Source organism: Mus musculus, chromosome 7 (assembly GCF_000001635.26).
Source record: "Mus musculus strain C57BL/6J chromosome 7, GRCm38.p6 C57BL/6J".
Classification (NCBI taxonomy): Eukaryota; Metazoa; Chordata; class Mammalia; order Rodentia; family Muridae; genus Mus; species Mus musculus.
The window spans coordinates 5292048-5318770 of NC_000073.6; the positions used below are offsets into that span (position 1 = coordinate 5292048).

General features: G+C 41.8%; 1 protein-coding gene and 1 pseudogene across 1 annotated transcript in view; one reads left to right on the forward strand and one right to left on the reverse strand.

Annotated features, from left to right (window-relative positions):
- Nucleotides 1-6499: 6499 nt before the first annotated feature.
- The window catches only part of Nlrp2 (NLR family, pyrin domain containing 2), a 52489-nt gene continuing 32265 nt past the window's right edge, over nucleotides 6500-26723 (reverse strand). The window contains exons 9-12 of the mRNA NM_177690.3: nucleotides 25424-25594; nucleotides 16591-16761; nucleotides 8855-9025; nucleotides 6500-6821 (exon numbers count right to left, since the gene is read on the reverse strand). Coding sequence (NP_808358.2) covers nucleotides 6689-6821; nucleotides 8855-9025; nucleotides 16591-16761; nucleotides 25424-25594 — 646 coding nt within the window. The 3' untranslated portion in view covers nucleotides 6500-6688. The remainder of the gene's footprint in view (nucleotides 6822-8854; nucleotides 9026-16590; nucleotides 16762-25423; nucleotides 25595-26723) is intronic.
- Nucleotides 12891-16087, forward strand: Gm18757 (predicted gene, 18757; annotated as a pseudogene).

A 26723-nucleotide genomic window follows, 5' to 3' on the forward strand; every position in this document is an offset into this window, starting at 1 on the left:
TATCATCCCGAGTGAGGTAACCCAATCACAAAGGAACTCGCACACTATGTACTCACTGATATGTGGATATTAGCCCAGAAACTTAGGATACCTAAGATATAAGATACAACTTGCCAAACGCATGAAATTCAAGAAGAACGAAGACCAAAGTGTGGACACTTTACCCTTTTTTAGAAATGGGAACAAAACACCCATGGAAGGAGTTACAGAGACAAAATTTGGAGCTGTGAGGAAAGGATGGACCATCTAGTGATTGCCATTGTAGGGATCCATCCCATAATCAGCTTCCAAATGCTGACACCATTGCATACACTAGCAAGATTTTGCTGAAAGGACCCAGATATAGCTCTCTCTTCTGAGACTATGCCGGGGCCTAGCAAACACAGAAGTGGATGCTCACAGTCAGCTATTGGATGGGTCACACGGCCCCCAATGGAGGAGCTAGAGAAATTACCCAAGGAGCTAAAGGGAACTGCAACCCTATAGGTGGAACAACAATATGAACTAACCAGTACCCGGGAGCTCTTGTCTTTAGCTGCATATGTATCAAAAGATGGCCTAGTCGGCCATCACTGCAAAGAGAGGCCTATCGGACTTGCAAACTTTATATGCCCCAGTACAGGGGAACACCAGGGCCAAAAAGGGGGAGTGGGTGGGTAGGGGATTGGGGGTTGGGTATGGGGGACCTTTGGGATAGCATTGAAAATGTAAACGAGGAAAATACCTAATAAAAATATATATATTAAAAAAAAGATAATATGTGATTGATAGAAAAATAGATTGAGTTCTAATTGAATTAGCACTGCTTAGAAATTAAATTATCAGAAGTATTTAGTTTTAAGAAAATGAAAATGTAATGTAAAATAAATGCAGATAGTCTGGTAAGGAAAAAAAAAAGAAAGGAGACCAAATAGAAAAATTTTCAACTGCAAAATTTGCATATCAAGATGGTAAAAATGTAAAAAATATAAGACATTGTTTGGCAGAATATTTGGGGAAAAGTGATTATTAATGTGTAATTAATGATGTTAAAATAATTGTTATTTTGAACATGATCTGCTGTGTGGTTACATTTAAGATTATTTTACATGAAACATTTATATAAAATATCCATAAAATAAATTATAAGATTATTTAAATTGGTTTCAACACAGGCCAAAACGAAATAAATGTCCAGACAAACCAGGAAAAAAAAAAGACCCTGGTTGAGGGGCTGGAGAGAGATCTCAGCAATTAAGTTTCTGCTTTTTAAAAAAGAGGACCTGAGTTTGGTTCATAGTACCCAATTCTAGTGGCTCACAACTGCCTGTAACTCCAGCTCTCAGGGAACTAACACCTAATTCTGGGCTCCACAGGCACCTTCATACACATGTACTTGGACCCATATAGACAAATACACAAACATTAAAAAGACTCTGATCAAAAGCTTATGTCTGGAGAGGTTATAGCCCCTAGTGTGTAATCTGCTACTGTTTGCTAAATGGTCATGTGGTCAAACTGCCATTTAAATTTTAAAATTTATTCTTGTAGTTAAGCTGTTCTTAACCTGGGACAGAGAAGGTTCTTGGGCTGCGAAACCAAAACAAAATTAACACTGGGCAGCCTGTAATCCAGTGCTGGAGGGACGGAGACAGGGGGACTAGGCTCACTATGCAGTCAGCTTAGCCAAATCAGGGAGTTCTAAGCATAGAGAATCGGTCTCAAAAAGTAAGGTGGATTTCATGTGTTTTGCAGATTGTATCTTGGGTATTCTGAGCTTCTGGGCTAATATCCACTTATCAGTGAGTGCATATCATGTGTGTTCTTTTGTGATTGGGTTAACTCACTTAGAATGATATCCTCCAGATCCATCCATTTGTTTAAGAATTTCATAAATTCATTGTTTTGAATAGCTGCATAATACTCCATTGTGTAAATGTACCACAATTTCTGTATCCATTCCTCTGTTGAGGGACATCTGGGTTCTTTCCAGCTTCTGGCTAGTATAAATAAGGCTGCTATGAACATAGTGGAACCTGTGCCCTTATTACAAGTTGGAGCATCTTCTGGGTATATGCCCAGGAGTGGTATTGCTGGATCTTCTGGTAGTACTATGTCCAATTTTCTGAGGAACTGCCAGACTGATCTCCAGAGTGGTTGTACCAGCTTGCAATCCCACCAGGAATGGAGAAGTGTTCCTATTTCTCCATATCCTTGCTAGCATCTGCTGTCACCTGAGTTTTTGATTTTAGCCATTCTGACTGGTGTGAGGTGGAACCTTAGGGTTGTTTTGACTTGCATTTCCCTGATGATTAAGGATGTTGAACATTTTTTTTAGGTGCTTCTCAGCCATTTGGTATTCTTCAGTTGAGAATTCGTTGTTTAGCTCTGTACCCCATTTTTTAACATGGTTATTTGGTTTTCTGAAGTCTAACTTCTTGACTTCTTTGTATATATTGGATATTAGCTCTCTATCGGATTTAGGATTGGTAAAGATCCTTTCCCTATCTGTTGGTTGCCCTTTTGTCTTACTGACACTGTCCTCTGCCTTACAGAAGCTTTGCAATTTTATGAGGTCCCATTGGTTGATTCTTGATCTTCTAGCACAAGCTATTCTGTTCAGGAATTTCCCCCCTGTGCCCATATCCTCAAAGCTCTTCCCAACTTTCTCCTCTATAAGTTTCAATGTCTCTGGTTTTATGTGGAGTTTCTTGATCGACTTAGACTTTAGCTTTGTACAAGGAGATAAGAATGGATCAATTTGCAATCTTCTACATGCTAACTGCCAGTTGAGCCAGCACCATTTGTTGAAAATGCTGTCTTTTTTCCATTGGATGGTTTTAGCTTCTTTGTCAAGGATCAAGTGACCTTAGGTGTGTGGGTTCATTTCTGGATCTTCAATTCTATTCCATTGATCTGTCATTGTATCAGTATCATGCAGTGTTTATTACAATTGCTCTGAAGTACAGCTTGAGGTCAGGGATGGTGAGTACACCAGAGCTTCTTTTATTGTTGAGAATAATTTTTGCTATCCTAGGTTTTTTGTTATTCCAGATGAATTTGAAAATTGCCCTTTCTAGCTCTGTGAACAATTGAGTTGGAATTTTGATGGGAATTGCACTGAATGTATAGATTGCTTTGGGCAAGATACCTATTTTACTGTATTGATCCTGCCAATCCATGAGCATGGGAGATCTTTCCATCTTCAGAGATCTTCTTTTATTTCTTTCTTTAGAGACTTGCAGTTCTTTTTTCTTTTGCCAATCTTAATATAAACTTTATTGTTCAGTCTTCTAAATGACAAAGTCACTTATGTTATTAATGCAGAAAGTATTAAAAACCAAGGCCCTTGAGTGTGACATCTCAAGAATAATATGTCAGGATGTGCATGGATATACCTCCTTTGCTTGAGCCCCCTAAACATTTCAAGGATGGGAAAATCTGATCTTGTAGCTGGGCCTGATTCACAACATTCTTCAGGTCTTTCCACCAAACCCAGACACTATTGCATATGCCAGCAAGATTTTGCTGACAGGACCCTGATATAGCTGTTTCTTTTGAGGCTATGCCAGTGCCTGGCAAATACAGAAGTGGATGCTCACAGTCATCTATTGGTTGAAACACAGGTCCCATAATGAAGGAGCTAGAGAAAGTAACCAAGGAGCTAAAGGGGTCTGCAATCCTATAGGAGGAACAACAATATGAACTAACCAGTACCCCCAGAGCTCATGTCTCTAGCTGCATATGTAGCAGAAGATAGCCTAGTCGGCCATCAATGAGAGGAGAGGCCCTTAGTCTTGCAAAGATCATATGCCCCAGTACAGGGGAATGCCAGGGCCAGGAAGCAGAAGTGGGTTGGTTGGGGAGCAGGGCAGGGGGAGGGTGTAGGGGACTTTCGGGATAGCATTTGAAATGTAAATGAAGAAAATATCTAATAAAAAGATGATATAATGAAAGCCTTGATATCTCTGGAAAGAGACTTGAAGTTCTTATCATACAGATCTTTCACTTGCTTGGTTTGAGTCACACCAAGGTATTTTATATTAACTATTGTAAAGGGTGTACAAAAACACATGAAACCCAAGAAGGAAGACCAAATTTTGGATACTTTGATCCTAGAAATGTGAACAAAATACCTATGGAAGGAGTTACAGAGACAAAGTTCAGAGCAGAGACTGAAGGAATGACCATCCAGAGACTGTCCCACCTGGGGATCCATCCTATAAACAACCACCAAACCTAGACACTATTACAGATGCCAACAAGAGTTTGCTGACAAGAGCCTGATAAAGCTGTCTCCTGAGAGGCTAACAGTGCCTGACAAATACAGAAGTGGATGCTCAAAACCATCCATTGGATGAAGCACAGGGCTCCCAATGAAGGAGCTAGATAAAGTACCCAAGGAACTGAAGGGGTTTGAAGCCCCCTAGGAGGAACAACAATATGAACTAACCAGTAACCCCAGAGCTCCTTGGGACTAAACCACCAATCAAAGAAAACATATGGTGGGACTTGTGGCTCCAGGTGGATATGTAGCAGAGGATGGCCTAGTTGGTCATCAATGGGAGAAAAGGCTCTCAGTCCTGTGAAGGCTGTATGCCCTAGTGTGTGGGAGTGTCAAGGCCAGGAAGTGGGAGTGGGTGCGTTGGAGAGCAGAGGGAGGGGGAAGCAGATAGGGGATTTTCGGAGGGGAAACCAGGAAAGGGCATAACATTTGAAATGTAAATAAAAAAAATATCTCATAAAAAAGGAATAAAAAGTAAGGTGAAGAATGGACACCAAACACTGACCTCGGACCTTCATATGCACATCAATGAGCACACAGGCATACATCACACACACACAAACACACATAAAAAACTTGGAAATATAACTCAATAGACAACATCTGTACCTACTGTGACCAACATAGTAGACCTGATCTTAAAACCCTGACTAGATGAAAGGTGAAGTGAGGATGAAGAAAGGATGGATAGAGTGAGCTGTTCACCTAAGAAATCAGGGATCAGGTAGATGCTTGCTACCATTGCGGGGCAAATACTTCTAGCAACCTGGAACTTCAGCATGTTTATGAGGTACAGCACAAGGGAAGAGCTTAGCAAAGATTGGTAGGTGATCTCTGTGGGTCTCAGTCTCAGGTTGTAATGTTATGGTTAACATTAAAGGTTTTAATTACTATGCTGGAGAGAGAAAAATATAAAAGCAAAAAAAAAAAAGGCTATTACATGTAAGTACCTAGCTTGTTCACCCAGTACCCTAGTAGCCCACTTCCTCCTTCCCCAGACATTGAAGGGTAGTCTTAAAATTGATCTTGTGAAATATGCTACTTTTACGTATAGGTCAGAAGGTTAACTGCTACTTCTGCTTTTGGTAATCAAGCTTGCTTACTCTGCTCAAATGATGACTTGGATAACTGTAAGACATATATGTTAAAATAAGCCTTTGCTTATGTGTAGGCAGAATATACACAATCTCATGGTTTTTGCCTTTATAAGCTCTGGGCTGATAGGATCAAAGGCTGGGGAATGGCCCTAGGTGCAATCCTGGCATCAACCAGTCCAGGTGCTGGTTCTTAAACAAAAAGCCTCTTCTCGATAAAATTTATTTTCAGCCATGGCAAATCTGAGTGACCCCAGATTCATCACCTGATATAGCCAGGGTGATAGAACCATTGTTGTTAGTTTTTACCCACACTGGTCACTCAATTGCACTTGAACTCTTTAGGAAAGTTTTGCCATCCCTTAGGTAAGCTGTAGCCAATCCTGTGGGGCTGAAGCATTAGAGTCCTGGACATGTCGTACCTAGGTCAAGGATACACACTTCACTCTCTGTGCTTCCTCTACTGGCTGTGTGTCTCCTTGGCCTTGGTCCCCAGGGCTGCAAACAAAACATAAAACCAGAAGTCATCATAGGACTATAGAAATAGGTACACCCAAACAGTTGCCACATTCATTTCCTGCTCTGCATTCTCGCTGCTATCGTGTAGTGGTTTCTTTGGAGATAATACTTTCATCTTGTAGGGAATCTCATTAAGATGCAGGGTGTTCCAAAGGGAGGTGAACCATATCACACTGTAGGGCAGACCCTTTAACTCAGGAAGGAACCAACTCGGTGACTGAGACAGGTATACTAGGCCTGTTATTCCCCAAGCATATAGAATAGTGAGGATGCTGAGAGACACTCAGACCAGACTGGCCCCAGCTGCCTGGCAGAACCTCTCCAACCTGTCCAATGGCCTGCAAGTTGTGCAGCATGCCCCAAGTTGTCAGCTTTCTTGAGTCATTGCCCATGCTGGGGTGGGCTTTGGTGATGTGGCTGCCTTTGAGTCATCGCTGCTTCTGGAACTAATCCTAAAAAAAAATCTCTGGTTTACCAAATTGGATTTTTGTGGTGTCCATACTTTGGTCTGTCACTGGTGCCCAATCTGGCATGTGTGGTTAGCACTGCTCAGGAATAGTGTTACATGTTACCCTAAGATTTTCTCTGAATTTTGTGGGGACTCATTAGTAAACACAGTTCATCATGCATGTTTTCCCTTTTATTCCCCAATATACCAGTGATACGAATGTTTTACATTTATTCCTGTTTAATGACATTTGTGAGTTTTATACATAGATCTGGGAAGGATAAGGACATTTATCTCAGATGCCAATAAATCAGAGAGGGTGCCCAGAGAGTCTTCACCCACATCTTTTGGAGAAGAATGGCCTCAAAAAATGAAATGAGGAAGAGGAGGATTCTTAAGATCCACTTGGTCACTGCTGATTCTCAGTTGTGGATGGCTCACCTTCATCTCTTGGATCAGGTTCTGGATACTAGGTTTAGCTTCATCAAATTTCAATCTAGGTTGCAACCAGAGGAGAAAAATGGTTTGTTTTTTGAGAAAAATCCATGTAAACTTCTCGCATGCCTTAAATGTCTTATGGGTCCCTTTAGTACTGCACTACAAAATGGACTTGCATATTTTAAATCTTATTTTGGTATATGGTATATGCATGTGTGCCCATGCGTGTGTTGGTGGAATACACCCCTGTGGCTGTATATAGAAGCCAGAGGTTGCCACAGGGATGTCTCTCAGCCATCATACCCATTTTCAACTTATTTCATTAGTGCTTTGTATGTATGTGCTCCACTTTCATGCCCGACATTCCTATTGGGGAATCAGAAGATGGCACTGGATCCCTGGAGCTGGAGCTACAGATGGTTGTGAGCCACTTTACAGGTGCTGAAGACAAACCTGGGCCCTCTGCAAGAACAGCAAGTATGTTCTTTTAACCTCTAGCAATCTGCTCATTCCCAACCACCTTCATTTTTGAGACAGGGTTGCTCACACACCCTGAACTTACCATTTTGAACTGGGTTAGCTAGTAAGCTGCCAGAATCTTTCTGACTCTGTCTCTAACTAGTGGTGTTATAGACCTGTATGGCCATGCCTAGCTTTTAGGTGGGTACTGATGATCCAAACTAAGGTCTTCATGTTAACATAGCAAGAATTTTACTAACTTCCCAACCCCAGCCTATTGGGTCTCATGTAGCCTATGCTAGCCCCAAATTCATTATGTAGATATTGATGGCCTTGAATTTTTCATCTTTTCCACCTCAACATTTTTTTATTACTTATTCACTTTACACCCCAATATTAGCCCCACCTCTCCCAGTTCTTGCTCAAAAAATCTCATTTCTCCTCCCCTGAGAACAGGGAGACCCTCCCTGGGTATCCTCTCCTCCTGGCACATCATGTCACACAGGACTAGGAACATCCTCTCTCACTGAGGCCAGACAAGGCAGCCCAGTTAGGGGGACAGAATCCACAGATAGGCAACAGAGTCAGGGACAGCCCATACTCCACCTGTGGGGAACCTGCATGAAGACAAAGCCACACATCCACTACCTCTGTGCAGGGGTCTACATCCAGCCCCTCTGTGTTTCCACCTCCACCTTTCAAGTTTGCCATCACAGCCAGTTTTATGCAGTCCTTAGGATCAAACTCAAGGTACACACTAGGCAACTACACTATCAACTGAGCCACACACACAGCCCTGCATGTTGATTTAATATGGAAAAAAAGATATCCATAGTCATACAGACACTGCAGAGTCATGAATCCTTCAGTCATTATATTTTGAATCAGGGTGTGTGAAACTGGGGCTCATCGATTTGCTATATTAAGCTGTATGTCAAGTTTTGGGGAATCTGCCTAATTTTTGCCTTCCCAAAGCTGGGATTACAGACTTATCCCTTCACACACTTATGTGTATTCTGGGGTTCTCACGTATGAGTAACAGGCACTTTATTAAGTAATCTATCTCCCCAGCCACATTTTTATTTGCGTCATTTTGAGAGAGCATCTCATGCAAGAGTATAGGAATGCTTGAGACTCCCCATGTGAGCCCATGTATGGCAATCTTATCTCAACTTGCCAAGGTCCAGAAAACAGGCCTGAGCCCTCACACCAGGCTCCCACTTTTTTGGACACCATGTTAGACTTGCAGTTTGTTTACCCTAATAGACCAGTGTCTAACAATTGTGGCTTCTTGGTCTCCTGTGCATTCTCTTTATGATTCTGTTTACCCACCAGTGCTTGTTTGGTGACCACTGGACGTGGCGATATGCACCTTTAATCCCAGCATTTGGTAGGCAGAGGCAGGCAGATTTCTGAGTTTGAGGTTGACTTGGTCTACAAAGTGAGATCCAAGGCTATACAGAGAAACCCTGTCTTGAAAAATTAAAAGATTTGCTGACTAAATGCCAGTGGATGTGTCTGATTGCCAGCGACTGATGTCAACAGTGAACCATGCTGGGGCATCACGTGTCTCACCACCACCAAAACCTCCATGTATGAAACACTGTGAAATCGGAAATAGTGGGATCACACCTAAGCATTTGCAGGGGGCAAATCTGAAGTTTCAAGGCTTCACAGAATGTCTTTATGGCATCAGTTCCCAGGACGTTCTGAGACAGGTCTAGAGTGTTCAGGCTCTTGTTGCTTCTAAGAGTCTCAGAGAAGTCTTGGCAGTTCAGTGGAGTGATGGAGCATCCACACAGCCTTGCAGACAAAACACAAAACTTAACTCATTAAGTCTTATCTAGTACTGGATCCTGTATACTCTAATACCTTCTAGACAAGTTGTGCTTGCTTGTACAGTAGGGGCATAGCAGTTATAGGGGTTACCAACACGTTTCTGCTCGGATTTGAGTGTTGGAAAGGATGTTACATGGTACTGTAAACAGGATTGAAAGTTTTCTCATGGGGGAACTGGATGCCATTTCTCTAGATGGCCACACACTGTCAAACTGAGAAATATTTATAACTATAATCTGTGTTGTTTTCAAGTTTAGTCAAAAAAGCTTCCTTTTCTTTTTTTAGAACTGTGGTTAATAAAGAATCTTATAACTGATCACAGTGTTAAGAATAAATGAAGTGCTGCTTAGCCATAAAGGGTCGTCTTCACCCTCTCTCCTTTCAAGGCTCAGGAAAACATCTTGTAAGAGGGGGTGGATAAGCCGGGCATGGTGGTGCATGCCTTTAATCCCAGCACTCAAGAGGCAGAGGCAGGTGGATTTCTGAGTTCGAGGCCAGCCTGGTCTACAGAGTGAGTTCCAGGACAGCCAGGGCTATACAGAGAAACCCCGTCTCAAAAAAACAAATAAAAAATAAAATAAAATAAAATAAAATAAAATAAAATAAAGAGGAGGTGGATAGTCTAAGAGCTGGAGCATGGAGAAGAGCCATGTGAGACACTATCATATGGACATGGACTAACTGTCACACACAAGAACTCACAGCAACTGTAGTTACCTGCAGGAGACCTATACAGACTAAGCTAAACAAAATGTCAGCATAGATGAGGGCAGGGCTCCAGAGGCTCCAGTCCTTACTGGGGAGCTATTGTCAGTTGACAGAGGAAGAGTCACTTTGGAGATGAAGACATGGTAGGTTGCCCATGTTCCCACACCTATGTGCATATGATTAGTATTCACTGGACTAAGTGGACTGATCAATACTAATATTGATAACAACAACAAGAAAACATGAAGTTGGGAGGAAGATGGATTAGGCAGTCCCAGAAAGACTCAAGGGTAGTGGAGGAATGGATCAAAATACATGGTATACATATATGCAAATCTCATAGAATAAAGTTACAAATTTAAGAAGCAGTTAATTAATTTAGCCAATTCTATGGGTATCATGTTGTATGACAGGCACATGGGGTATAAGGGCTAAACAAATGAGCAACAGAAATTTCTTCCCTCAAGGAAAACAAAAATAGTGTACTGTGTAGTATATTACATGCACAAGCAAAGATTATAAAAGGAAAGGAGTATCTGGGGGTGCCATGAGAGAATGAAGAGAAAGAACAGCAGATATCTGGAGCAGATCTCCAGACAGAGAAAGGGCTCACACAAAGGCCTGATGTTGGCTTACAGGTATTATGTGAAGTAGTATCAAGTTGAGCAGGCTACACAGATGTGATGCACACAATCACAACATCTACATAACATGGGGCATGGAGGGGTTTGTCAGTTGTCCCAGCACTTGGGAGGACCAGGAGTCAAAAGTCCTCTTCTGCTATATAGAGAATTTGAAGCTAGCTTGGGATACATGGGGAAAATTTGATGACATATTGTGAGATGAGTGGTGGATAAAGGTTAACTCTGATGACCTGAGTTCGATCCTTGGGATTCACATGGTAGAAGGAGAGAACACACCCATGTTTTGGAATGCTCTAACTCTCCCTCCACCACGAAATAAATAAGTATGGTAAACATTTAAATAAAGTTTGAGAAGAAAACCCACAGTTGAAACAAAGATGTCTGAATACAGACCCGTGTAAAGTCAACACATGCACCTAGATGTTGCTATGTTTGACCAGGTATAGGTACAAATTTTATATAACTGGAAGAAGGTTCCAAGATTTCAGAATAGACTGGACTTTGGAAAAAGAATGGATAGAAGATCACACACAAAGTGAGGAATAATCTGCTCAGAGGGACAGTTTATACTAAGTTTTTAGGTAGGGGAGAAAGACCCATTCCATTTTGAACTCAGATCTCAATTAACTCTAGGGAAACAGGAAAATGGATATGTTCAACACAGGAAGAAGCTGGGGTTGCCGAGTGTGCAGGAGGCAGAGGAGAGGCTGCAGAAGTGATCAAGTGATGGGCACATACATGATGACATATATGCAGGGTCACATATATGGGATATCAAGATCATCTCAGGTCATGGGCTAAGTTTAGTCCATGCTGTTGGATGAACTCCATGTGGCAATAATGCTAGGTTTCCTTTAATTCATGACAAAATGTTTTCATGCCATGTTTTCAGCAGACACACCTCATCCTATTTGGTTTTTTGTTTTGTTTTGTTTTGTTTGTTTTTATTTTTGTTTTTTTTTTCCAAGACAGGGTTTCTCTGTATAGTCCTGGCTGTTCTGGAACTCACTCTGTAGACCAGGCTGGCCTTGCACTCAGAAATCCACCTGCCTCTGCCTACCAAGTGCTGGGATTAAAGGCATGCACCACCACTGCCTGGCTACACCTCATCCTGTTTTCCAATGACTCCGTTTTAATGTATGATTCAGACATACTAGCAAACATTAGAATTAAAAGGTATACTAAAAATCCTGATGCCTGACTGCAAGAATTTTGATAATAGCCACACTATGGAGTCAACCAGGCCTGGTGTCACTCGGGCACTTGATAGGCTGAGGGAGGAAGATAGTGAGCTCCAGGCCTCATCTATTACAATATCCTGTCTTATGCATAAGTGTGGTTTTATTTTTGAGACTGAATCTTTCTATGTAGGCAAGTCTGGCAGTGACCCCTCAATCCTCCTGCCTCATCCTCCTGAGAGATGGGATGCTAGTCATGCACCATCACTCCCAGTTTAAGATTTTTTTCTTGTCCCCTCACCGCCAAAGATACTGGTATCTGGATTGCACTCCAGGGATTCTGTTTCAGTTATCCTGTGGTATTGCTTGGGTGCTAAAATTTTGAAAGATCACAAGCATTTCTATTACAAAATAGAAAAGTAGATATGGAAGACTGCAAATATAGCATACTAACATGTGTTACAAACATAAGATAACATGTTTTATGTTAAAGTATTTAATTGAAAAGCTAGGTTACATAGTGACACCCACCTCTTAACCTAGGTCTCAGGAACCTGGACTAGAAGATTGCAAATTTTAGGGCACCCTGGACTATGTAGTAAAATCTGCTTCAAAATATCTGATAAAGTTTATATGCAGAGTATACAACATGATGATAGGTATAATGTACAACTCTTATTTCTATAAATCTTGGGAGTTGGGCAGCAATGAGTGCTTCTGCTTGGCTTGATTCATCTTATCGTTAAATTTTTTTCAGAGGACATCTGTATACCCTGTTTGTTTAAATGTATATGTGTTCATGTGTGAATGTACATGTGTGCCACTGTGTGTGGAGGCCAGGGGCTTGATACTGTTTTCAGCATTCTCCATCTCATATTTTGAGATGTCTTCTCTATGAACCTGGGATTTGTAATTTGGGTAGAATGGCTGCCCATTGAGTTCCAGAGAAGCCCCAGTCCCTCCTTTCCCAGTGCTGACATTGTAGGCATGTACCATCACACTTGGCTTTTTTATGTTGATGCTGGGAATATGACCCCCAGTCTCATAATTGAACAGCAAGCAATCACATCCACTAGCTAACCTTTTTTTCCTTGTATTTCTTTTTTTTTTTTCAATTTTCATTAGATATTTTCTTCACTTACATTTCAGATGCTATCCTGAAAGTCCCTTATACCCTCCCCTGGCACTGCTTCTAACCACCCATTCCGACTTCTTGGCCTTGGCATTCCCCTGTACTGGCGCATATAAAGTTTACTAGCTAAACTTTTTAAAAAAGAAATTTTATATGTGGGGCACCAAGGATCAGCGCAGGAATAGACATCAGAAAGCACAATGAGTCCTCCAGAAAAAGACAGTAAAGCGATCCTGAAAGACCAAGGACCAGACTGGGAAGAGACATCAGAAGCCTTATAAGCTGAGAAAGAAGATGCACTGACAAAAGCATATGAACAAGGTAACCTACAGACAACAAGGCCCATGTGATAGCTAAATTCAACACCAGTTTGGATCTACACTATGACAGCCCAGAGATGAAAGTATCACCTGATGCTTTTAAACCATACCAGAAAACTTTCAGGCCTCACACCATTATCCTACACGGAAGACCATGAGTTTGGAAGTCAGCTTGGCCAGAAGTATTGCTCTGAGCTGGGCACAGGGTGAACTCTACCAAGACATGTCCAATGTTGTCGTCTCCGTCTCCTTCTCCGTCGCCTCCTTCTCCGTCTCCTCCTTCTCCTTCATCTTCTCCTTCTTTATCATCTTCTTCTCCTTCTTCTCCTTCTCCTTCATCTTCTTCTCCTTCATCTTCTTCTCCATCTTCTTCTTCCCCTTCTCCCCCTCTTCCTCCTCCTCCTCCTCCATTAGAGAAAGAAAGTGGACAGAAAAGAGCAGTTTGGCATAGCTGATTGCCAAGGAGTGGCTAGACTCCTAGGCTGCAGTGACAAAGATCATGTTCCAACCAGAAAGACTCCTGTTTGTTATAGATGGTTTGGATGATATGGGCTCTGTCCTCCAACCTGATGATATGACACTCTCCAGAGACTGGAAGGATGAACAGCCCATATACATCCTGATGTACAGCCTCCTGAGGAAGTTCCTCCTACCCCAGTCCTTTCTCATCATTACCACCAGAACCACAGGCTGAGAAAAGTCCAAGTCAACGTGGTGCCCCCCTCTCTATATACTGGTTGAAGGATTATCTGCATAAAAGAGATCTCACCTGGTCTTCGAGAACATCTTTGATGGCTATCAGAGAATGCAAGTCTTCCATTCTATGATAGAAAATCACCAGCTATTTGACCAGTGCCAGGATCCCTCTGTATGCTCAATGGTTTGTGAGGCTCTATAGCTACAGAAGCTGGGAAAGAGATTCACCATACCCTGCCAGACTCTCACCAGTTTGTATGCTACATTGGTGTTCCACCAGTTCACCTTGAGAAAGCCTTCCAAGAGCGCTCTCAGTCAGGAAGAGCAAATTACCCTAATGAGTTTGTGCAGGGTGTCAGCTGAGATCTCAGCCCTCTTTCATATGAACATCCTTCTCCAGGTTGGCCACAGCAGTGAGCAGTGTTATATTTTCTTCTATCTCAGCCTTCAGAATTTCTTTGCTGACTTATGTTTTAGAATGGTTGGGGGAATGAAATCAGTATTTTTTTCCTTCATTAAAAACCAAAAAAGCATCATGGAGGTAAAGAGAGTCAACACTCACCTCCTCAGCATGAATCATTTCTTATTTGGCCTCATGCACAAGGATATCTTGAAGATTCTGGAGGTTCTGTTTGAATGTCCTGTGACTCTGACTGTCAAGCAGAAGCTCCAACACTGGGTCTCTCTGATAGGTCAGTAGGTCAAGGGCACCAGCCTGATAGACATCCTGGATGCCTTCTACTATCTGAGTCTCAAGATATAGAGTTTGTTCACATGGCTTTCAACCACTTCTAAGAAGTGTGGCTTCTGATTAACCAGGAGATGGACTTGATGGTACCTTCCTATTGTCTCCAGCACTGTCAGAACCTGAAGACAATCAGGGTGGATATCAGAGATGTCTTCTCAGTGGATAATACTCTTGAGCTGTGTCCTGTTGTTGCTCTTCAGGAGACACAATGTAAGCCCCTCCTCATGGAGTGGTGGGGAGCCTTCTGCTCTGTGTTCAGCACCCACCCAAACTTGAAGGAGCTGGACTTGAGTGACAGCATCCTGAACAAATGGGCTGTGAAGATACTGTGCCTCAAGCTGAGGAATCTGTCCTGCAGTACACAGAAGCTGATATTTAAGAGTGCAGATGTAGTGTCTGGCCTGAAATATCTTTGGATGCTCCTTGTTAGCAATCAGAACTTAAACTTTTTTGATCTAGGGAACACTCCCATGAAGGATGATGACATCAAGTTAGCCTGTGATGTGCTGAAACATCCAAGCTGCTCCCTGGAGACTCTGGGGTTGGATTCCTGGGAGTTAACCCTCACTGGTTAGGAGATGATCTCCATGCTAATACTTTCAACCACCAGTCTAAAGTGCCTCAGCCTGGCCAAAAATAAGGTGGCAGTAAAGAGCATGATATCATTTGGGAATGTCTTGAGTAGTTCAATGTGTCCACTGCAGAAGCTGATACCGGACAGCTGTGACCTCACACCTGCAGCTGCAACCTTCTGGCATCAGCCCTTTTCAGCAACCAGAACTCGACTCACCTGAGCCTGTCAAACAACATCAGTTCATGAGGAATCCAGAATGTACTCTCCAGTGGCTGATACTGAATTGCTGCAATATTATAGATAATGCCTAAGACTTCCTGGCATTGATACTTACAAACAACAGAAAGCTGACACACCTGTGCCTGACCATGACCTCTGTACAGAATAGTGCAATGAAGCTACTGTGTGAAGCTTTAAAGGAGCCCACTTGTTACCTTCAAGAACTGGAACTAGTGGACTGCCCGCTCATGGAGAACTGCTGCCAGGACCTGTTGTATGATCACAACAACCAAGCACTTCAAAGGCTTGGTAACACTGCCCTGGGTGACAAAGGAGTTATAACTCTGTTAGAGGGACTGAAGCAAAGTAGCGGCTCCCAGGGGAGACTTGGGTTGGGAGCATGTGAGTTCACTTCCAACCACTGTGAGGCAATGTCATCGGCCCTGTCTTGAAACCCGAACCTGAACAGCCTAAACCTGGTGAAGAATAACTTCAGCACATCAGGGATGTTGAAGCTGTGCTCTGCGTTCCAATTCCTTGCCTCTAACCTGTGGATAATTGGTCTGTGGAAACAGCAGTGCTATGCCTAGGTGAGAAGACAGCTGGAAAGTGTAGTTTATCAAGCCCCACATGGTGATTGATGGTGACCGGTATGCTATTGATAGAAGATGACTGTAACTGGTGGAAAAACTGAAGACATGAGTCCCCTTCTCTCGTTCACATCCTAGGACTTCTTTATCTGTGAAATGTTTGTCTCACCTCAGAGAATGTAGTGAGAATGAAAGAAACAGAGCATTTAGAAAAGCAAGCAAACAAATAAACAAAAGTAAACTTTACACACATGTCTGTATGGCCAATGAGGTAAGAAGTAAGCAGAGTCCCTAGAACTGTTGGTTACAGTCAATTTGGAGACACTTGATTTGAACTTGGGAACAATATTTATGTTCTTTGTGTGCAACAAAGAGATCTTAAGTGCTGGGCCAGTATCTCTACAGCCCTTTGCCTGATGATTTAAAAGAACACTCAACTTGGGGCTAGAGAGGCAGATCAGTGGGTAAAGGCCCTTGCTGCCAAGCCTGCCAACCTGGCCTTGAACTCTAGATCTCTTGTGGTGGGAAGAAAGAATCAACCCCCTTCCTGTTGTCCTACTGATCTCTATGTACCAGCTATAGACGCAAATACTAGAAAAAAATGGGATACAAAACTTGACTCACTTGACTCAGGACTTCCCCATATTGCTTCTGAAAGGGTCTGCTACACTTGAAAGCTCCTTTGAGATAGAGATTACAGTCCAAAAAGGCACAACTCACCACAGACTTTTCAATTTACTCTTGGGGTTCTTCAAAGCCTCACACAGAAACTTTGCTCCTTTGGTTCCGATGCGATTTAGCCCCAGATCCAAGTGTTTCAGGCTCAGTGTTTGTTTGAGCATCTTTGAGAGATAGTGGCAACCAGCGTTGGTGATGTTACAGGACCACAGCCTGGAAAATCACATGCACAGGGACAAAAACCAGCAACAAATAAACACCTTAGTCCATTCTGGGATGATGCATCCAAACCACTACCTTCTACCTCAAGCCATTGGTTTCAGTCAAGCTTAGAGATATTATGATAAGTGATGTTGGAATGAAATCATAGAATAGGTTTCTCAAAAATTCTTCCTTCCCATAGGGAAGTTGGAAAGGAGTGAATTACGATTAAAATACATTGAATACATATACGAAATTCTCAAAGAAATGAGTAAATAAAATTAATTGGTATGAAAAGAAACCTCATGCCTGCTAATGTCAACCAAGAAAGCTACATGTGGCTAGATGAGGGCAAAGATCCTAGAGGAGAATGAAGAGGACACAAGATTTAATGGATTCAGTTTCCAACCATCTTTACTTATGCTCAGAAGTAAATGCAACTCTTATCCCCCAACAGAGAAACCATTAAATTGGTAGTACTTTATGGATAGGGCATAGATCAGCTCCTGGCATAGTGCCTGTACATAGTAGGTGCTTCATAAATGCTGATAATTACTTCATGGCTGTGTTTGGTGATCTTAGAAGGTAGTGAGTTTTCTGTGGTGATTTTTTTGGGAGAGATCAGGGTCTCACTCTGTAGCTTAGGCTATGATCCTCCTGCCTTTGATTTCCAAATGTTAATTTTACAGGTATGTGTCATCCTGCCTGTACTGATAATAGTGCCTTCTAATATAATTAGACTGCCAGTTCAAGGTATGGCTAGTTAGGTGGATAGGGACTTCATGGCTTTGGACTTCTGTGTTTGGTTGGATACTTATGTAGTATATTATTGGGGAGTTTATTCCTTCCATCTACTTCTAGCCATGAGCTCAGTATTTCATCACATTTAAATAACCAAGTAGTTATCAGACCTTGGATGTTTAACATTATTACAAAGGTTAAAAAAACATAGGAAAAGCTGACAGCTACACTTCTTCCTTCCTTTACTTCTTCCCTCCTCCATCCTTTGTTTTTCATGGTGTTGAGGAAGGAACTCCAGACTTTATATACAAATTTCACTATTTACTTTTTGGTCAACTTAAAAGAAGCTAGAGTCATTGTGAATAAGAAACCTCAATACAGAAAGTACCTCCATAAGATTGTCTTGTAGGGGACCCAACATTTTGCTGCTGACAGGAAACCCATCTCAGGGAAAGAGACAGACAATACCTCAGAATGAAAGGCTGGAACACAATTTTCCAAGCACATGGTCTGAAGAAACAAGCTGGAGTAGCCATTCTAATACCAAAAAAAATAAAAAATCGACTTCCTACCCAAAGTTATCAAAAAAGACAAGGAGGGGCACTTCATACTCAAAGGTAAAATCTTCTAAGAGGAACTCTCAATTCTGAATATCTATGCTCCAAATTCAAGGGCAGCCACATTCATTAAAGAAACTTTAGTAAAACTCAAAGCAAACATTACACCTCACGCAATAACAGTGGAAGACTTCAACACACCACTTTCATCAGTGGACAGATCATGGAAACAGAAACTAAACAGGGACACAGTGAAACTAATAGAAGTTATGAAACAAATGGATTTAACAGATAGCTACAGAACATTTATCCAAAAACAAAAGGATATACCTTCTTCTCAGCACCTTATGGTACAACCTCCAAAATTGACCATATATTTGGTCACAAAACAGACCTCAACAGATACAAAAATATTGAAATTGTTCCAGGCATCCTATCAGATCACCATGGACTAAGGCTGATCTTCAATAACAACATAATTAATAGAAAGCCAACATTCATGTGGAAACCGAACAACATTCACCTCAACAATAACTTGGTCAAGGAAGGAATAAAGAAAGAAATTAAAGACTTTTTAGAGTTTAATGAAAATGAAGCCACAAAATACCCAAACCTATGGGACACAATGAAAGCATTTGTAAGAGGGAAACTCATAGCTCTGAGTGCCTCCAAAAAGAAACTAGAGAGAGCACACACTAGCAGCTTGACGACACATCTAAAAGCCCTAGAAAAAAAGGAAGCAAATTCACCCAAGAGGAGTAGATGGCAGGAAATAATCAAACTCAGGGGTGAAATCAACAAAGTGGAAACAAGAACTATTCAAAGAATTAACCAAACGAGGAGTTAGTTCTTTGAGAAAATCAACAAGAAAGATAAAACCTTAGCTAGACTTTCTAGAGGGCACAGGGACAGCATCTTAATTAACAAAATCAGAAATGAAAAGGGAGACATAACAACAGATCCTGAAGAAATCCAAAACACCATCAGATCCTTCTACAAAAGGCTATACTCAACAAAACTGGAAAACCTGGATGAAATGGACAAATTTCTAGACAGATACCAGGTACCAAAGTTAAATCAGGATCAAGTTAACGATCTAAACAGTCCTATATCCCCTAAAGAAATAGAAACAGTCATTAATAGTCTCCCAACCAAAAAAAGCCCAGGACCAGATGGGTTTAGTGCAGAGTTCTATCAGACCTTCAAAGAAGATACAATTCCAGTTCTGCACAAACTATTCCACAAAACAGAAGTAGAAGGTACTCTACCCAACTCATTCTATGAAGCCTCAATTACTCTGATACCTAAACCACAGAAATATCCATCAAAGATAGAGAACTTCAGACCACCTTCCCTTATGAATATCCATGCGAAAATACTCAATAAAATTCTCGCTAACCGAATCCAAGAACACATTAAAGCAATCATTCATTCTGACCAAGTAGGTTTTATTCCGGGGATGCAGGGATGGTTTAATATACGAAAATCCATCAACGTAATCCATTATATAAACAAACTCAAAGACAAAATCCACATGATCGTCTTGTTAGATAGGGAAAAAGCATTCGGCAAGATTCAACACCCATTCATGATAAAAGTCTTGGAAAGATCAGGAATTAAAGGCCGATACCTAAACATGATAAAAGCAATCTACAGCAAACCAGTAGCAACATCAAAGTAAATGATGAGAAGCTGGAAGCAATCCTACTAAAATCAAGGTCTTGACAAGGCTGCCCACTTTCTCCCTACCTATTCAACATAGTACTTGAAGTCCTAGCCAGAGCAATTAGACAACAAAAGAAGATCAAGGGGATACAAATTGGAAAAGATGAAGTCAAAATATCACGTTTTGCATATGATATGATAGTGTATATAAGTGACCCTAAAAATTTCACCAGAGAACTCCTAAACCTGATAAAAAGCTTCAGTGCAGTAGCTGGATATAAAATTAACTCAAACAAGTTAATGGCCTTTCTCTACACAAAGAATAAACAGGCTGAGAAAGAAATTAGGGAAACAACACCCTTCTCAATAGTCACAAATAATATAAAATATCTTGGCGTGACTCTAACTAAGGAAGTGAATGATCTGTATGATAAGAACTTCAAGTCTCTGAAGAAAGAAATTAAAGAAGATCTCAGAAGATGGAAAGATCTCCCATGCTCATGGATTGGTAGGATCAACATTGTAAAAATGGCTATTTTGCCAAAAGCAATCTACAGATTCAATGCAATCCTCATCAAAATTCCAACTTAATTCTTCGACGAATTAGAAAGGCAATCTGCAAATTCATCTGGAATAACAAAAAACCTAGGATAGCAAAAACTCTTTTCAAGGATAAAAGAACCTCTGGTGGAATTACCATGCCTGACCTAAAGCTTTACTACAGAGCAATTGTGATAAAAACTGCATGGTACTGGTATAGAGACAGACAAGTAGACCAATGGAATAGAACTGGAGACCCAGAAATGAACCCACACACCTATGGTTACTTGATCTTTGACAAGGGAGCTAAAACCATCCAGTGGAATAAAGACAGCATTTTCAACAAATGGTACTAACACAACTGGCAGTTATCATGTAGAAGAATGCAAATTGATCCATTCCTATCTCCTTGTACTAAGGTCAAATCTAAGTGGATCAAGGAACTCCACATAAAACCAGAGACACTGAAACTTATAGAGGAGAAACTTATAGAGGAGAAAGTGGGGAAAAGCCTCGAAGATATGGACACAGGGGAAAAATTCCTGAATAGAACAGCAATGGCTTGTGCTGTAAGTTCGAGAATTGACAAATGGGACCTCATGAAATTGCAAAGCTTCTGCAAGGCAAAAGACACTGTCAATAAGACAAAAAGGCCACCAACAGATTGGGAAATGATCTTTACCTATCCTAAATCAGATAGGGGACTAATATCCAATATATATAAAGAACTCAAGAAGGTGGACTCCAGAAAATCAAATAACCCCATTAAAAATTGGGGCTCAAACCTGAACAAAGAATTCTCACCTGAGGAATACCGAATGGCAGATAAGTACCTGAAAAAATGTTCAGCATCCTTAATCATCAGAAAAATGCAAATCAAAACAACCCTGAGTTTCCATCTCATTCCAGTCAGAATGGCTAAGATCAAAAATTTAAGTGACAGCAGATGCTGGCGAGGATGTGGAGAAAGAGGAACACTCCTCCATTGTTGGTGGGATTGCAATCTTGTACAACCACTCTGGAAATCAGTCTGGCAGTTCCTCAGAAAATTGGACATTGTCCTATCTGAGGATCCCGCAATACCTCTCCTGGGCATATATCCAGAAGATGTCCCAACCGGTAAGAAGGACACATGCTCCACTATGTTCATAGCAGCCTTATTTATAATAGCCAGAAGCTGGAAAGAACCCAGATGCCCCTCAACAGAGGAATGGATACAAAAAATGTGGTACATTTACACAATGGAGTACTACTCAGCTATTAAAAAGAATGAATTCATGAAATTCCTAGGCAAATGGTTGGACCTTGAGGGCATCATCCTGAGTGAGGTAACACAATCACAAAAGAACTCAAATGATATGTACTCAGTGATAAGTGGATATTATCCCAGAAATTTAGTATACCTTAGATATAAGATACATTTTGCAAAACACATGAAACTGATGAAGAATGAAGACCAAAGTGTGGACACTTTGCCCCTTCTTAGAATTGGAAACAATCACCCATGGAAGGAGTTACAGAGACAAAGTTTGGAGCTGAGACAAAAGGATGGACCATCTAGAGACTGCCATATCCAGGGATCCATCCCATAATTAGCCTCCAAATGATGATACCATTCCATACACTAGCAAGCGTTTGCTGAAAGGACCCTGATATAGCTGTCTCTTGTGAGACTATGCCAGGGCCTAGCATACACATAAGTGGATGCTCACAGTCAGCTATTGGATGGATCACAGGGCCCCTAATGGAGTAGCTAGAGAAAGTATCCAAGGAGCTAAAGAGATCTGCAACCCTGTTGGTGCAACATTATGAACTAACCAGTACCCCAGAGCTCTTGACTGTAGCTGCATATGTATCAAAAATGGCCTAGTCGTCCATCACTGGAAAGAGAGGTCCATTGGACATGCAAACTTTTTATGTCCCAGTTCAGGGCAACGCCAGGGCCAAAAAGTGGGAATGGGTGGGTAGGGTAGTGGGGGATGGAGGGTATGGGGGACTTTTGGGATAGCATTGGAAATGTAATTGAGGAAAATACATAATAAAAATATATTAAAAAAAGAGAGAGGCCCATTGGTCTTGCAAACTTTATATGCCTCAGTACAGGGGAATGCCAGGGCCAAAAAGTAGGAGTCGGTGGGTAAGGGGGTGGCGGTGAGGGTCTGGGGGAGTTTTGGGATAACATTTGAAATTTAAATGAAGAAAATACCTAATTGAAAAAAAAAAGATTGTCTTGTAGGCAAGTCTGTAAGGCTGTTTTTTAAATTAATATTTGATGTGGGAATGCCCCAGCCATTGTAGGTGGTGTCATTCCTGGGCAGTTGGTACTGGGTTGTATCAAAAAGCAAAGTGAACTATCTAGTAAGCAGAACTCCTTCTATGGCTTCTACATCAAATCCTGCATCCAGGTCTTGTTTTAGCTTCCATCCATGATGGACTACAAGATGTACCACGAAACAATCCCTTCCCTCACCAAGCTGCTTCTTGTCTCAGTGTTTATTACAGTAATAGGATGTAAATGAGAAAAAACTATACTGGTGACCCTCATCCCAACAGAGCCAGTGTTTAAATGTTGGCAGTGATGCTCTGTTACCCAGTATAGCAATGTCAATGCTAAACACAATCTCTGCAGTACAGCCCCATTACTTTGTAGAAACTAATGCTACAAAACTTCTCTTTGCAACAGTAAGAGACCACTGCAGAACATCACAACCAATGAAGCTGTAGAGTTTTGGAGCCCAGTTTCAATGGATGTATCTTCAAAAACTCCTGTACCTGAGGGTCAGGGAAGATTGCAGAAGAGGGGGTGGAAAGACCAACAGAGCCAGAGGGTCAGGAAGTTTACTATGAAATTGTATCTCCTAGTACTGTCACAAGCTACACTCATAAAGTCTCACCAACATGTCTGCCCAAACATGAGCTGAAAAAATAAGGGTGATATTAATTAACAGGTAAAACTGGATAGGGAAAAGTCCATGATGCCTCAACACTACACAAATAACAATAGGCAACTGAGGAGAGCTGGGAGAAATAGAGATGGTCTATCCTCAGGGACCAGTGCCAAGTGATCAGCCCTGAACACATACCTACAAATAACATTATATGGTATCAACAGGATACATATATGTGTGTATGTATATACATATGTGCATGCAGTAACAATTAGTGAGAAGAGGCCATAAATTTGAAGGAGAATAGGGAGGGATATATGGTAAAGTTTGGAGGGAAGAAATGGAAGGGAAAAGTATTGTAATTCATTTTAATCTCAAAAAATTATGTTAAAAATTATAATGGGTCCTACAGATTCCAGGATAAAAACTAGGGTCATATTGATTTTGTTGACAAGTTGATTCCACCTCTAACCGTGTAAACTTTATGTTACACAGTGCTAAAAACACAGACTTGGAGAGGATGTTAGGTTGGGCTTGGTGGCACAGCACTTGGGAGTCTGAAACAGGAGGATTGTTTTGAATATAAAGTCAGCCTGGGCAACACTATCTTAGAAAAGGACAGAAACAATGTAAGAGCTGTGTGGATGTGGAGGAGTGGTGTGAGGGTGGAGAGAGAGGAGTTGTGTGAGGGTGGGGAGGGAGGCATGCTGTGAGGGTGGGGAGGGAGGAGTGATGTGAGGGTGGGGAGGGAGGAGTTCTGTGAGGGTGAGGAGGAGTGATGTGAGGGTGGGGAGGAGTGCTGTGAGGGTGGGAGCACTTATGGAAATAGTGTCTTCTGGACATGACATGCCGCAGCACACATGAAGTCACAGCATCCATGCTTATCTCCAGAAGACCAAGTCAGGCAAAAATACTACACATATGAGGGAGGGTTTCTGAGAACCTTCTCTCACTACTACAAACTATTAGTAGTTGGTGACTGCTGGAGGAGGTAGAGTCACCATTCTTTGGGAGGTGCTTACTGGTAGGTTGTCCTTCCCCCAAGTGGATGATCCCACACCTGAGTTCGTGTCAGTAGTACTAATTGGACCCAAACGGTCATACTTTACAAAAAAATTAAAAGCAGAAGTAAGAAGAAAAGTCCAGGTATGGTGGTACATCCTTCTAATCTAGGTACTTGGTAGGAGGAGGATCAGGAGAGTTCAAAGTCTGGTTCACAGTGAATTCTAGGCTAGCCTGGGATACATAAGACACCATCTCAACCAAAACCAAAACCGAAACGGAAGTCAGATCTGGAAACCAGATCTTCTTCTCGATTCACCTATAGAATATTAACATCACATATTCTATAATGGTGGAAATACTGAAGCCAGGGTTTTACTTATGCTATACATAACCATTACCACTGGGGTGCATCCCCAGCCAATGCCATTCTCATATTCTATCATGCACGTGGAAGATCTTAGCATAGTGTTTACGGTAGTTAAGAAAATCATGAATTCCTCTTGTGAGACTATGCCGGAGCCTAGCAAACACAGAAGTGGATGCTCACAGTCAGCTAATGGATGGATCATAGGGCTCCCAATGGAGGAGCTAGAGAAAGTAGCCAAGGAGCTAAAGGGATCTGCAACCCTATAGGTGGAACAACATTATGAACTAACCAGTACCCCGGAGCTCTTGACTCTAGCTGCATATATATCAAAAGATGGCCTAGTCGGCCATCACTGGAAAGAGAGGCCCATTGGACTTGCAAACTTTATATGCCCCAGTACAGGGGAACACCAGGGCCAAAAAGGGGGAGTGGGTGGGCAGGGGAGTGGGGGTGGGTGGATATGGGGGACTTTTGGTATAGCATTGGAAATGTAAATGAGTTAAATACCTAATAAAAAATGGAAAAAAAAAGAAAATCATGAATTCCTTTCATGTCTCTCTGTCTCTGTCTCTCTGTCTCTGTCTCTCTCTGTCTCTCTCTGTCTCTCTCTGTCTCTCTCTGTCTCTCTCTGTCTCTCTCTGTCTCTCTCTGTCTCTCTCTGTCTTCTCTCTGTCTCTCTCTGTCTCTCTCTGTCTCTCTCTGTCTCTCTCTGTCTCTCTCTGTCTCTGTCTCTCTCTCTATCTCTCTGTCTCTCTATCTGTCTATCTGTCTCTCTGTCTCTCTATCTCTCTATCTGTCTCTCTCTCTCACACACACACATACACACACACACACACACACAAACACACACACAAACACACTTACACAGACACACATAGCTGCAATGCCTCCTGCAGGCAGAGAAGACTTACACCAGGGTCTGTAGATTGCACTCCGTGCAGCTTATGCTTTCACACAGGTTTTTCACTCCGTTATCCCCAAGTTTATTGTTGGCCAGGCTGAGGTGTGTCAGAGTTCGGCTGACCATCAAAACGGAAGAGAGGTCCTTGCAGCAGGCTTCAGTGAGCTGACAGTTCTCCAACCTGTGGATAAAGCACACAGCTGGACCAAGTAGGACTGGCTTGACCAACAATAAGTCCAGGAAGGGGAGAGGTTCACAGGGCCCCACCCAATTCAACTTGTCTATGAATAGACTTTAGTAGAAGTCTATACTTAGTTGTGTCTCCTCTGCTGAGCCTATCAGGGTTCAACACATAGCTATAAACCCACAGTCTCACACATGACCCTGGTTATCTTGGTGGGTCATAAAATAAGATGAATAGGTATAAATGAGAGAGATTTTTTGGAAAGGTAGAATGGAAGGTGGAGGAAAGAATGCCAGTATGCATGGTGCACATGTATAAAAGTATTATAAATTCCCACCTAAAACAAAAACCCCAAACCAAGCCAAAACAACAACAACAACAACAACAACAACAACAACAACAACAACAACAACAACATATATCTACTAAGTCAGGAGAGGGCATTTCTAGCTGCCTCCAGAAAATAAACTCAAGTTCTTGTTGATTTCCACTACACTGTCATGATCACACAAGAGATTTAGATTTAGGAAAGCAATCTAAGACTTCCTAAAGCTAAGCCAGCTAAAATCTAGCAGGGATGGGGGTGGGGTCTCACACTGAGGAGCTTGGCAGGTGATGGTTTCTGGGGTAGGAAGAGTCAAATTTTCTTCAGGATGTGTCTGCCGAGAGGTGACCCATGCTCCGTTAGATTGTCTTACTCCTATGTACAGTATGTAGACTCAGTGGGTTTATGCAAAAAGCATGTGAAGTTGGGAGGGAATGGTGAAGACGGGATGGAGGGAACTCAGAGGAGAGAAGATGGGGGATGAGTTTTATCAAGTGACACATAGACATACACATGCATGAAATTCTCAGCAAAGAGAGAGAAGAGCAAAACGAGTGATGCACAGTCAAAATCTCAGAAGCAGGTGTCTGCATGCATGAGTGGGGCTCATAGTGTTGGGAACAAAGAGACATATTTTAGGTACTACCATTTCATTTTCAGATTCCATTTAATCACAGGGAGAAACTAAATTCAAGGTCCCAGGCCCTAGGGTAGCTGGGGACTTTTCAATAGCTAAATGGCTTTTATTATAAGGAAGTACTTGACTGAGTCCAGACAACTCAAGGGCAACTTCTCCATCTT